The sequence below is a fragment of the Phlebotomus papatasi genome, chromosome 3, assembly GCF_024763615.1.
Source record: "Phlebotomus papatasi isolate M1 chromosome 3, Ppap_2.1, whole genome shotgun sequence".
NCBI classification, from domain to species: domain Eukaryota; kingdom Metazoa; phylum Arthropoda; class Insecta; order Diptera; family Psychodidae; genus Phlebotomus; species Phlebotomus papatasi.
The window spans coordinates 80,331,210-80,344,895 of record NC_077224.1 but is presented as its reverse complement, the minus strand read 5'-3'; the positions used below and the strand labels follow the sequence as shown (position 1 = coordinate 80,344,895).

The 13,686-nt window shown below is 36.7% G+C and overlaps 3 protein-coding genes across 3 annotated transcripts; all 3 read left to right on the top strand.

Moving 5' to 3' along the window:
• The first annotated feature begins 32 nt into the window (after positions 1 to 32).
• On the top strand, positions 33 to 1,455 carry LOC129805980 (dolichyl-phosphate beta-glucosyltransferase). Its single transcript, XM_055854271.1, has 2 exons — positions 33 to 207; positions 474 to 1,455. Exons 1-2 carry the CDS (start codon positions 136 to 138, stop codon positions 1,389 to 1,391), a joined length of 990 nt encoding a protein of 329 aa, XP_055710246.1. The 5' UTR covers positions 33 to 135; the 3' UTR covers positions 1,392 to 1,455.
• A 4,725-nt stretch (positions 1,456 to 6,180) lies between these two features.
• Positions 6,181 to 7,933, top strand: LOC129805969 (gastrula zinc finger protein XlCGF46.1-like). Its single transcript, XM_055854260.1, has one exon. The coding sequence runs from the start codon at positions 6,417 to 6,419 to the stop codon at positions 7,803 to 7,805; it is 1,389 nt and encodes a 462-aa protein (XP_055710235.1). The 5' UTR covers positions 6,181 to 6,416; the 3' UTR covers positions 7,806 to 7,933.
• A 1,469-nt stretch (positions 7,934 to 9,402) lies between these two features.
• On the top strand, positions 9,403 to 11,082 carry LOC129805968 (gastrula zinc finger protein XlCGF57.1-like). Its single transcript, XM_055854259.1, has one exon. It carries the CDS (start codon positions 9,557 to 9,559, stop codon positions 10,952 to 10,954), a length of 1,398 nt encoding a protein of 465 aa, XP_055710234.1. The 5' UTR covers positions 9,403 to 9,556; the 3' UTR covers positions 10,955 to 11,082.
• The last annotated feature ends 2,604 nt before the right edge of the window (positions 11,083 to 13,686 follow it).

The window sequence follows — 13,686 nt, the reverse complement described above, 5'->3', positions numbered from 1 at the left end:
GACTGCTCGACATTGATCGACATTTCGATACAGGTGATTTTGACATGACGCCGTGTCGAAATTAACGTGGCAGAAGGGGAAATATTTTGTATTTTTTCTCTTTTTCACCGAAAATATGAAATATTAGTGATAAAAATGGATTTTTTAGAATATGTAAAGTTTTGTGCATTTGTAGGCTCAGCCCTATCCGTAGGATTTCTTATGGGAGTAAGTATTTTCATTAAATTTATTGATTTTGTTTAAGCTTACATATTTCTAAAATTATTTATTAATATACCCTAACAATATATCTTTTATATTATTTATCTTTATTTTCGATATTCATTGATATTTAATTTCTTATTAATATTGCGTCTAGTATCTAGTTCAAATCTAGTACAATCTTGTTCAAATCTTATAAAATTATAAATCAAAAATAAATATAGTTAATAATAAATAAGTTTCTCAAATTAACATATTTTCTTTTTATTAAGCTTTTCATCTTCCTGAAGTACATGACCACCCCATATCCACGGATTATCCGTCACAAAGAAGAAAATTACTTTACGGATCCAGTGACGCAGACCCGGCAGGAGTTTCCATCAATTGAGAAAGAGCCTGCACTTGATTTAAGTGTCGTTGTACCGGCTTACAATGAAGAAGATCGCCTGGGGAAGATGCTGGACGAATGCTTGGAGTATCTCAACAAGCGTCGTATGACCCGCCCGTTTCTCTCTTTTGAGGTTATCATCGTCAGCGACGGAAGTACAGACAGAACCGTCGAGGTGGCCAATAAGTATTCCCGGGCCAATGGATGCGACCATGTGAGAGTTCTGCCTCTGGTCAGGAATCGAGGCAAGGGAGGAGCTGTGAGACTCGGTGTCCAATCCTGCCGTGGTCAGTACATTCTCTTCGTAGACGCCGATGGAGCCACTCATTTCCCGGATTATGAGAAACTCGAATCCAGCATAAAGACCATTATCTCAGACCCAAAGGATAAAGCTGTGGTCATTGGATCTCGTGCCCATCTCGAACAGGAGTCAATTGCTCAACGCAGTGCTTTCCGGACCTTCCTCATGTACGGTTTCCACACTCTCGTGTGGTTCTTTGGTGTCCGGGGAATAAAAGATACCCAGTGCGGATTCAAGCTCTTCACCCGCACCGCCGCTTCAGTCCTCTTCCAGCTGATGCATGTGGAGAGATGGGCTTTCGACGTGGAGCTTCTCTTCCTGGCACAGGCTCTGGGCATGAAAATCGATGAAGTTGCTGTAAACTGGACAGAGATTGAAGGCTCCAAAGTCACTCCAATATTCTCTTGGCTGCAAATGGCAAAGGATCTCTTCCTCATCTGGTTCCGCTATGCCACAAACATCTGGAAGATCTCACCACCACCAAAACATCATTCCGAATAGTAACATTGAGCTTTTGCAAATTTTCTAATAAAATCTCCGAAGATCTAGTAAATTTATGCAAAAAGGGTGCGTTTTGTGGTGCTTAGACACCTAGAAATCCCTTTAATATCTTTTCTGTAACAGTGTGACAATGTCTTATGGCAAATTTATTTAATTTTAAGTTGTATATTCGGAAGATCTCGAATAACCGAATTGATGAGGTTACCAAGAACTTCATTCAAAACAGAACGCTTTCCAATGGCCATACGATGCTCATTGGGCTTCAATGTTATTCTGCTCCCGAATTTATCATGAAAATTTGTCATATGACATTGTAAATTATTTGGAAAATGTAGATAATAGTTGAATTCTTTATTCAATTGAATTTTCACTGCCTTCACAGTTACATAATTTTTCACAGACTAAATTTGTTTCAACGCCTACTACAGCAGACTCTCGCTCAATCGGCTGTTTTTCAATCGGGCGAGAAATTTTTTTTGACAATTTTCACGTTAAATTATAAAGCTAATTTGCTCAAATTCGCTGTAGTTCTTCCTATTTTATCGTGATTCTTTATAATTGAGCGTTTTTGTGGAATTTACAGAGGCTTTGACGACCAAATCCATCGATAAACCGGATGACATTTTGCTCCAAATGCCCAATTGAGAGAGAGTCTACTGTACGTCTTTCTCCAAATTCAAATATCTTTTTAACGGATTACAAAATTACAATTCAATCAAATATTTCACAGACATTCTCACATTGTTAAAGAATTCCCCTACTGATCATCATCTGTGATCCAGTCCAAATGCAACATAAACATTTTCAATTTGTACGTGATTTTTCCTGCTAATTCGATACCCGATAGAGGACAATTCTCGGAACGTTCTAGAAGAATAAAACAGAAATCATCAAGAACGGTCTGAGTTTCCTGTCCTTCCCAAGGGGTTACTCAAAATCGAAAATTTGTGTCCATACTCCGTTTATACCATGTGATTCTAGTGATTCCAAATGTGTGACTCTCTTAGTAATTCAAATCGGTATTGCCTGATTCTCAATTATTCCATTCTATGATTCTGTTTGTCCCCGATATTTTCCTCATCTCGCTTCGATATTTCTCCGCTATTTTCTTCAAGGAAAAGCCTTCTTTGTGGTTTTAGGAAACTTTCAGCGTACGAAATTAACCGATAAATTGAATTTAAATTAAATTCTTGATTTTAAACACGTGAATAATAATTTTTCTTTAACAGAATTTTTAACTGAATTTTTTGTAAGTGTTTTCGTTTTTGAAAATAATTATATATCATCAGAAAATGACGTGAATTTTAACACTTCGTAGAACCCTAACTAAAAGTGTCACGGAAGGACCAAGTGGCAGCCGCTGGCACTTATCGAATTTTACATAATATTTTGATATTTTTTTAATTGCATTTTAACATTCGGAGCTTTAGTCAGTTCTTTTCTGGTGTCTGAACCTGAAATTTCATTTCTTTGGGTACTGTATCTAAAGATTTTCAACCATTCGATGTTTTCATCTTTATCAGAATCATGGAGTCAGGGAAAGTGGTGTGCCTTTTAATACGGCAGCCTTTGAATTTTTAATTTTTCTCTTATTTTCAAAGGAAAAATTCTACTTTATGAAAAATAGTTAATACTATTAACTATTTTCTATTAATTTCGCTTAACAAAATGGATTTTTAGCTTTGGGAAATAAGAGAAAAATTGAAGCATTCTGATTTTGACGCATTTAAAGGTATGTCACTTTTCCCTATATTTCATCACAATAATTAGCAAAAACACTTTCAAACTGTTCTTTTAGGGCTTTTATACACTAACAATCGAGAAAATTACATCTGCAGAACGTCAAACTCCCATATAAAATGCAAATGGCAGCAACTGCCACTTGGTCCTTCCGAGTGCAGTTTTTTGTTTTTGCAATATATTTACATTATTATTTAATTTTTATTAAAAATTTTATAACGAAAAAATAGCTAGATAAATTCTGCACGCATTCAATCAGGCGTCCAGGCGAAATGATATATTCTTCACTATAAAAAATAACATTGAAAACTAAATTGGCAGCGGCTGCCACTAGGGTCCTTCCAAGTGTTAAATAAAAATCTTGTCGAAATCTTCCTAAAAGTTAAAAAAAAAACGGAAGGTGCTTTTAAATTCTTTTCCATGCAAAAAAGCTAATATTATGGAATTCAACTGATTATGTGCTGTCTGAACCACTTAAAATCATCAAAATCGGATTAAAATAAGATTTATTCTGATTTTTCAAATAAACTAAAAGACTTTTTGGTCTCTAAGAACATCGTTTTGTGATTCTCAAGCTTAAAATGCCATTTCCTGGAAAGGAAACTTGCTCGAATCCATGAAAACGATTTTGTACCCTTTGTCTATATCCGAGAAAATCGTATAAATCGGCATAGGGGGAAGTGGGGCACCTTTGAAGGTGGGGCACTTTTGAAATTGGGATTTTTCAACTATTTTTAAATAAAATTGAGTCTTTTCGTGATATAATTTTCCTACACAAATAGATCGAAAAGGTAAATCACTTTGAAAAATCCCAATTTCAAAGGTGCACTTTCCCCTAGAGATTTCTTCGAAAAACAGGTCGTAAATGGATTCCTTTTTCCTTTTATTGATTGTTATGTAAGCTCAAAGTCATAAATAATTGGGTTTTTTCAATTTTCGAGAGAACTCACGTTCTTTGATTTCGAAAAACGATTTCTTTTTTGAATAGTTCTCCAATTTGGCTCCCTTCTTGTTAAAATCCTGGCTGCATCATTGCCTCTAAATTAGAGCCTCTCATCAATCCTAAATATTTGACAACTCAATTTGTACAAAATACTGAACATAGGATAAAATGTAATGCCTCACTGTTCATGATTTTGTTCTTGGTATCCCGGGTGTCCGACTTAACCGTCTTTTCTGACTGGATCTTTTACCTTGTATCCGCCACGGGAGAAATCGTATTTCTTTTCAAATGAGACACATTCTACGATTGTTGTTTTAGTTGAAAATGTGAAAAAAATGTTTATTTATTAATCTTCTTTGGAAAATTTAAAAAAAAATCAATAGAAATCTGTTATATACTTTGGCTTATTATTATTGATCGCGGTGTTTTAAGAAAGAATGATTCTGGGAGTCCATTTGATTCTAGTAAATCCATTTCTATTTAATTTGATACCAGTGATTCTTGAAAGAATATCATTTAAGATTCTGTCAGAATTTTATGAGTGATTCCGTGCATTCTATGGATTCAAACGGAAAAATGTGTAGGTATTCCAATCTTGAGTAATCCCTACGTCCTTCCCGGTGACTTTGTCTTCCGTGGGTCACTTTGACCCCTTCTTGTTCGTAAGCTTTTCTTTAATTCTAGCACTTAAGGAAGATCTTTACCGATGCAATCTACTATGTCTGATCGGTCAGGACCATTTTCAACCATTTAAGGACGAGACTACATGACTATGTGACTTTGTTGTGCACTACTCCAGTTGGAAATAGGAAGATTGAAACTTCCTCCGGTTGCGTCAGGGTTGTCTATCCTTTCAGGACAAGAAAAACACGTAGATCTTTGCAAAAGCTTTGTTTTAAACAACTCACTGAGAATCCTGAACAATGTTTCTGAAATTTGTCCTATTTTGACTACTCCGCTCCTAATGAGGAAACACTAAACATAAAATACAATAAAAATAACTATTAACATGCAAGATTTTCTACATTAAACCATAATTTTTCACTAAAATACTCAGGTAAACATAGGATTTTGCCGGGAAAGCACCTCTCCGGACACTGAACACAGGACAACTGTTCCCTACTTGAATTTATTTTCTAACGTGTTTTTTTGCATTTCAATTGATTTAGTTGATGACCTTCTGTCTTGGTCAAAAACCGCCTCCCATGTTTCATGCAACCATCAAAGTGGTCTCTCATTCTCAGTCATCAGATCAACGCAGCAATGCTGCATATGCATTATGCACACTGGAAATTTCCGAGCGTTTGTTTACCAAGTGTGACAGATTCTGTTTTATGTGGAGGGACTCCAACATCATCCTTTTCCCATAGCATCTGTGGAAGTCCAATATTTCAGTCTCCTCGAACTTAAAGGAATGCTCCGTATCTGCCACATGAGCACAAAGTGATGTTGCATTAATGTTTAATTGGAGGTTTGATGTCACTCTTGTGTCGTTGCAATCTTTTTTGCAGTTGCTGGCTGATTGTTCCAATGTAATGCAACCCACAATCACTGCAAGGAACTGAATACACCACATCTGACCTTTGGAGTTTTGGGAAAGGGTCCCTGACCTTCGTGAAGAAATCCTTCAGTTTTTTAGCCGGTTGAATGTGAGGGTGTAAAATCTTTCCGTCTGTAGGATTTGCGGGGGCGATGATCTACCTGACTGCGAGCTACGTTCCCTCCAAAGTCTCCCGATCACCCTCTCTGGGAAATCGTTCTTCCTGAGGATCCTCCTCAAGACATCATCCACATTCGTTTCCGGCTTAGTAGTGACTGATCGTGCCCTGTTGATGAAGTTCCTACCTACGTTGATGATACAACTATACTCCAGTAGGGAAAGTGTAAAACCTGTGCGATTGTCCGACTCTGGCACTTTCGAGACAGAAGATATTAGAGAAAAAATGATTGATTTGTATGACTTAAGCATTGTTAATGTAAAGAACATCTTATCATTTACCAAGGAAAATGAATTGTAATAATTTGGATCAGGCGGATGACGGAATTATGGAAAATTGGGGACACAAAGAGCTCTTTTGAGCCTCAACAATCTACAATTTTACGTGACTTTACTAGCAACAACATGTTCAAACTTTTCGACACTTCTTTCGATTAATGTCCACCAATCAGCTGTGAGGAGTTGCCATGTTGGCTTTTTTGTTCCGGACGTCATGTAAACAAAAGGAAAGACCTATTGTGATTTCACCAAATTCCAATCAATAGAAAAGGCTATAGTCCCCCAAGAGTGCTAATACTTAGTAAAAATTCTATATAAAACTGTACAAAAAGTCACTAAAAGTGAAATGGAGTCTCTAAGCATAGCAGAAAACTGCCGAGCGTGTCAAATTAAAACTCAAAGAGAATCTCAGATATTCATGTTTGCTACAACGAATCTCCCGGACATCTACCAAGAAACCACATCCCTGGACATTCATGAGAACGATGGACTACCCGGAGTATTATGTTTCACGTGCTACAATCGCCTCCTGGAAGCTTACAACTTCCGGAAAATGTGTTCCGCTGCTGCTCTGCACTTCCAGCAGATCCTGTCAATGGATATCCCTGAGGAGAAATATACCCCACCTGAACATTTAAGTGATCCTCTGATGGCTACAAAGACAGATCCTGATGATTCGGATTCGTCAAATTCCTTCCCAGAAGACAAATATTCGCCACCGGAAAAGAAATTCCATCCTCCTGAAGTGTCTGTTCAAATGATCGTAGACGACAAACCTCTGATTCTAGGTGAAGGAAATGCAGCTGAAGATAGTAACCAAATTCTCCGAAAGATCAATAAGACGGCAGAAAACCGAGAAAAAACCAAACGACCTTACAAGAAGAGGACAACTGCTCTTCCGGGAGATACCGAGCAGACTGACAAACGTAAGAAGATCAATATGGAATGCAGTCTCTGCAATTTGAAATTTGACCGGAAAGATCGTCTGGAGATGCACATGATGGTTAAGCATCAGGGAGTGAAGGCTTGTGAATGTAAAATCTGTGGTAAGGGATTCACTCGTTTTGACTCACTGAAAGGACACATGGGAACCCAACATGGAGCCAAGAGACAGTTTCCTTGCTTAGAGCCAGGATGCAAGAAACACTACGAAACTGAGGAAGGACTGCAGAATCATATGAAAAGCTGGCATGATCCAGAGAATCCCAGAAAACCTACCAACAAAGTGTGGGTATGTGAGGTTTGTGGGAAGGAGTTCAAAACGTCCTGCTCCCTCAGAAAACACAGTTATAGCCATGGTGTTACTAAACCGTATGCCTGCGCTCAGTGTCCCATGCGATTCCCCACGCGGGATAAGCTCAAGATACACACGATGCGCCATGACGGTATTAAGAGGTATGAGTGTACGATTTGTGGGCTCAAGAAGGTCACAGCTCGTGAACTGAAGATTCACGTGAATACTCACACGAAAGAGAAAACATGGTCTTGTGAATTTTGCCCGTACGAAACCGTCAAACAGGAGAGTTTGAAGCGACATGTGAAGGTAGTTCATCAGGGAGTGAAGGATTTCCATTGTCCGCACTGCGAGAGATCATTCGGAAAGGCAGAAACCCTTAAGCATCATGTGATGACCCACACGGGAGAGAAGCCACATGCCTGCAGTGAATGCGGGAAGAGATTCATCCAACAAACAGCCCTCAAGACTCACATGAAGACTCATCTCAAACACAAGTGAATTCTTAATCTAATTCTTGATTATTGTGCATTGTACAGCATTTCATCAATTGTGCAAATTATTTAAATCTGCAATGGTTATAGCTAAATAAATTTATGTGGTGGACTCAGAGGAGTCTCGGTAGGAAATCATCGGCTTGGTCGTCTTTGAATCATTGAGTCGTCTGCCGCCGACTTCAAAACCGACTCCACCGGGTAAGACGGCAGAAAACCCCGGATCACTAGTCGTATAAGCAGCTGATATTAATATTACAATAAGTGACATAACAAAAATAACTATAGCATTTCAAAACAAATTAAAGTTTACAAGGCATTAACAAATTATAAAAAAATACAGCAAACATTGACAGTAATTATGGAGAAAACTGGAGAGGAGATCAGTAGTTGGACTCCGTGAAAGAGTTCATGTCGCTGCCGACGAGTCAAAAAGGAACTGTAGATTAGGGAAATATATAATATAAAAGAAGATTTAACTAAAATGCAAAAGGAATTGTAATAAACACATTAATAGGGAAACAACGAGGGCAAATAGAATAACTGTGTTATCACACTTGCACATTAAAATTTTAATATAACTCACATTAATTGTCGCTGGTGAGAGTCCAAATGTGTAATTTGTGTATTTGAATCATTTTATATTCAAAATTTGATCTATTTGTTGATAAAAAGGTAGACTTGGCCCGCAAAATTTGATATAAATTGATTTATAGCATTAATGCGAAAAATTAATGCGAATTTGTCTTTAATTTTTTAATGTGAAAATATTTATGCTTTAGGTAAATTTAAACTTATTTTTGCAGGCCAAGTCCACTTCTTTATCAATAAATAGAAAAACACCAAATATTAAATGACTCAAAGACACAAATAACATATTTGGACGCTCACAAGCGACAATTAATGTGAATCACATTAAAATTTTAATGTGCAAGTGTGAAAACGCCGTAACAGTTACGTAAAGAAAGAATTTAAAAAAGTGATTTCGATAAATTCATAAGGAAGTAAGTATCCACAGATAAATTATGAGGCAACTTTGCGAATCAGTTAAAGGAAGAAGAAAGTTTAAATGCGTGGATCTACGGATAAGTTTACTATGGAGAGTAGGTAGAACTTCTAGTGTCCTAGTAATCTTTTCTCAAGAAGAAAACACTTTTCCATCTGGCCCAGAATATTCGGTTCTGGAAGAGAACTTCCTCCAATGATCGACTAAACTATGTTCCTCTTTTCATTTCCTGAGTATCGTTATCATCATCTTCCCTTACAAGATATTAAGTAGTAAGTAGATTAAGAGATAGATAAATCTATTCATCAAAAATGCTTTCGAAGTACAGTTTCGTTTTAATGAGATCCCGTGTAGTTTTCAGCGTCCACCGCTGTCTTGATATTCTCCAATTCCAAACAAGATAATGATCTTCAGAATCAGAAAGTCTAAACAAAAATATTAACTTCGTCGAACTTGAATTGAAAGCTCTGGACAAGATTGAAAAAGTGTTTTTCTTCTATAAGTAAGTACTAAGGTGACCATGACCAGATGATCCAAAATAATTAGGCGGTAAAATATTTTCTCTGAAACCTTGAAAAAGTAAGGTTATGGTATACCCAATGTTGTGAGTTGTGATTTGAAAGTTTCACTCAAAATCCTGCAACCATTCCAATTTTCTATAAATTCTCAAAGAAGACTTCATTGCAATCATAATTTGATGTGATACTTATTAAATTTACACTGTCAGAATTTCAATAAAGTCAAAAAGTGAAATGGATTGCTTTGAAATAGCAGAAAACTGCCGAGCATGTCAAATTAAAACTTCGGAACAGTCACCAATGATATTCATCTTCAACACAGTCCAGCTCCCTGACATCTTCAAAGAAACCACATCCCTGGACATTTATGAGAACGATGGACTACCCGGAGTATTATGTTTCTCCTGCTACAATCGCCTCCTGGAAGCCTACAACTTCCGAAAAATGTGTTTCGCTGCGGCTCTGCACTTCCAACAGATCCTGTCAATGGATATCCCTGAGGAGAAATACACCCCACCAGAACATTTAAGTGATCCCCTGATGGCTACAAAGACAGATCCTGATGATTCGGATTCGTCAAATTTTCTTCCGGAGAAGAAATATACCCCTCCGGAAGAAAAATTCAATCCCCATGAAGTGCCTTTTCAAATGACGCTAGATGAGAAGCCACTGATAGTTGAGGACAATTTAGCGGATGATAGTCTATTAATCCCACGAAAGATCAATAAAAGGACAATCAAAAAACGACAAAAGTCCGCTAAATCCTCTAAGAAGACAAGACCTGATCATCCGGGCGTCACTATCAAACCTGAGAAACGTACGAACTTATATCTGGAATGCGAACTCTGCAATTTAAAGTTTATCCGGAAAGATCGTCTAGAGACGCACATGATGGTTAAGCATCAGGGATTGAAGGCTTTCGAATGTAAGATCTGTGGACAAGGATTCACGCGTCCTGACTCATTAAAAGGACACATGGGAACCTTTCATGGGGTCAAGAGAAAGTACCCATGTTCAGAGCCAGGGTGCACGAAGCATTACGAAACCGAGGAAGGTCTACAGAAGCACATGAAAAGCTGGCATGATCCAGAGAATCCCAGAATTATAATTCCTAACAAGAAAACGTGGGTCTGTGAGGTTTGTGGGAAGGAGTTTAAGATACCCGGTGCACTTAGAGAACACAGCTATACCCATGGAGTCACCAAACCATTTGCTTGCGAACAGTGTCATAAACGATTCCCCACGAGAGCTATGCTTAGGATACACATAAAGCGCCACAAAGGTATTAAAAACTATGAGTGTACTATTTGTGGACTCAAGAAAGTTACAGCTCGTGAGCTGAAAACCCACATGAATACCCATACGAAAGAGAGAACTTGGCCTTGCAAATTTTGTCCTAGTACATTCACTCAACAAGAAAATATGAAACGGCATGTGAAGGTAGTTCATCAAGGAGTAAAGGATTTCCATTGTCCGCACTGCGAGAGATCATTCGGAAAGGCGGAAACCCTAAAGCATCATGTAATGACCCACACGGGAGAGAAGCCACATGTCTGTAGCGAGTGTGGGAAGAGATTTATACAACCAGTAGCCCTCAAAACTCACATGAAGACTCATCTCAAACACAAGTGAATTCTTAATCTAATTCTTGGTTATTGTGCATTGTACAGCATTTCATCAATTGTGCAAATTATTTAAATCTGCAATGGTTATAGCTAAATAAATTTATGTGGTGAACTCAGAGGAGTCTCGGTAGGAAATGATCAGCTTGGTCGTCTTTGAGTCTTTGAATCGTCTGCCACCGACTTCAAAACCGACTCCACCGGGTAAGACGTCAGAAAACCCCGGATCACTAGTCGTATAAGCCGCTGATATTAATATTACAATAAGTGACATAACAAAAATAACTCTAGCATTGCAAAACAAATTAATGTTTACAGGATTAAAAAATTATTTAAAAAAAGTACAGCAAACATTGACAGTCATCATGGAGGAAAATGGAGAGACTAGCAGTTAGACTAGCAGAAGTTAGACTCCGTGTAGGAGTTCATGTCGCTGCCGAAGAGTCAAAAAGGAACTGTAGATTAGGGAAATATATAATATAAAAGAAGATTTAACTAAAATGCAAAAGGAATTGTAATAAACACATTAATAGGGAAACAACGAGGGCAAATAGAATAACTGTGTTATCACACTTGCACATTAAAATTTTAATATAACTCACATTAATTGTCGCTGGTGAGAGTCTAAATGTGTAATTTGTGTGTTTGAATCATTTTATATTCAAAATTTGATCTATTTGTTGATAAAAAGGTAGACTTGGCCCGCAAAATTTGATATAAATTGATTTATAGCATTAATGCGAAAAATTAATGCGATTTTCTCTTTAATTTTTTAATGTGAAAAATATTTATGCTTTAGGTAAATTTAAACTTATTTTTGCAGGCCAAGTCCACTTCTTTATCAATAAATAGAAAAACTCCAAATATTAAATGACTCAAAGACACAAATAACATATTTGGACGCTCAGAAGCGACAATTAATGTGAATCACATTAACATTTTAATGTGCAAGTGTGATAACGCCGTAACAGTTACGTAAAGAAAGAATTTAAAAAAGTGATTTCGATAAATTCATAAGGAAGTAGTATCCATATATAAATTATGAGGCAACTTGGCGAATCATGTTAAAAGGAAGAAGAAAGTTTAATTGCGTGGATCTACGGATAGGTTTACTATGGAAAGTAGGTAGAAATTCTAGTATCCTAGTAATCTCTTCTGAAGAAGAAAACACTTTTCCATCTGGCCCAGAATATTCGGTTCTGGAAGGGAACTTCCTCCAGTGATTGACTAAGCTATGTTCCTCTTTTCATTTCCTTAGTAGGGTAAGAGTGGGTATTATCGATCAGTTAAAGAAATGATCAACTTTAACAAACAAAAAACCATATATATTATATATATATTCGTGTTTTTGAAGTGAAAACTTGTTATAGTCAATCTTGCAGATGTCCTCTACAAGATCGACCACTCACATTCTTGATATATTTATTTTGGAGTGGTTTAAAACACGAAAAACTTTTCGAAGTGCATTTGCATGTAATATCCATCAGCTGATGATATTATCGATCAATCGATGCTTGTGATATCGATCAAGGAAAAAATAGGTTTTACACGTACCATCAGGGAATGTGAATATGTATTTTATATTTACTAAGTCCATTCTTGGCATCCTCAAGGGCTTTTGCCATTTCATCATCCCGGTATTGAAGGCTTTTTTGGTGTTTTTGCCATATTTTTGCTGAAGAAAAAAGTGATCGATATTCCATACATCTGAATTTGAGATTATCGATCACAGAAAATCTCTTATTACGCTCAACTAAACAGTACTTACCTATGAAATCTTCACATATAAGCTTCAATCCTTAATTGGTTTCCAATATTTATACCGATTGTATCGATAAGAAGCGCACAAACTGTTCAATTCACTGACAAAACTGACTCTATTTGCTTAAGACAAATGGCAGCAAAGTGAACTTTTTGGAATGGCTACTATTGTAATTTTGTGCACACATTTTTAAAAATCACTTTTCTTGTGCAAATATTACCAGAAAAATTGTGATATTTTTTTTTTAATTTGACATCGTGAAACATAAAATAATCAAAATATCATATAATAATTAAAGTTCATTTAGAAAAATTATTTTTTTATCCATCGATTGGAAGAGAAGTCGATATTACCAGCATCTACCCTATCGTTATTATCTTCCCTTTCAAGATATTAAATAGATAGATAGATAGATGGATAGATAGATAGATAAATTTATTAATCAATAATGCTTTCGAAGTACCTACAGTTTCTTTTTAATGAGATACCGTGTTGTTTTCAGCGTCCACCGCTGCCTTAGCGCTGGTTGATATTCTCTATTTCCTAACAAGGTAATGATCTTCAGAATCAGAAAGTCCAAACAAAAACATTAACTTCGTCGACCTTTGAATTGAAAGCTCTGAACAAGATTGAAAAGTGTTTTTCTTCACTAATGGTGCCTACCGTGTCTACATACTAGAAGCTTCGTCAAAAATTGCCTTTTTTTAAAAATTTTGATATTTCTGTCTACAAGAATAGGGGAAATTTTCTTTAAAAAAGCGTTTTTTAAGAAATTTCTCCAAAATGTGTAGTGGCCATGAGTACCACAAAAGTGACCAGGGTGATCCAAAATAATTAGGCGGTAAAATGTTTTCTGTGAAACCTTGAAAAAGTAAGGTTATGGTACATCCTATGTTGTGAGTTGTAAGTTGTGTTGTGATTTGAGAGTTTCACTCAAAATCCTGCAACCATTCCAATTTTCTATAAATTCTCGACGAAGA

What these genes read in the sequence shown, in the direction of transcription:
- LOC129805980 (XM_055854271.1), top strand. Translation starts at nt 136, where the DNA reads ATGGATTTTTTAGAATATGTAAAGTTTTGTGCATTTGTAGGCTCAGCC. An exon ending in CCGTAGGATTTCTTATGGGA is followed by an intron (nt 208 to 473) that starts GTAAGTATTTTC and finishes CTTTTTATTAAG; the next exon opens with CTTTTCATCTTCCTGAAGTA.
- LOC129805969 (XM_055854260.1), top strand. Translation starts at nt 6,417, where the DNA reads ATGGAGTCTCTAAGCATAGCAGAAAACTGCCGAGCGTGTCAAATTAAA.
- LOC129805968 (XM_055854259.1), top strand. Translation starts at nt 9,557, where the DNA reads ATGGATTGCTTTGAAATAGCAGAAAACTGCCGAGCATGTCAAATTAAA.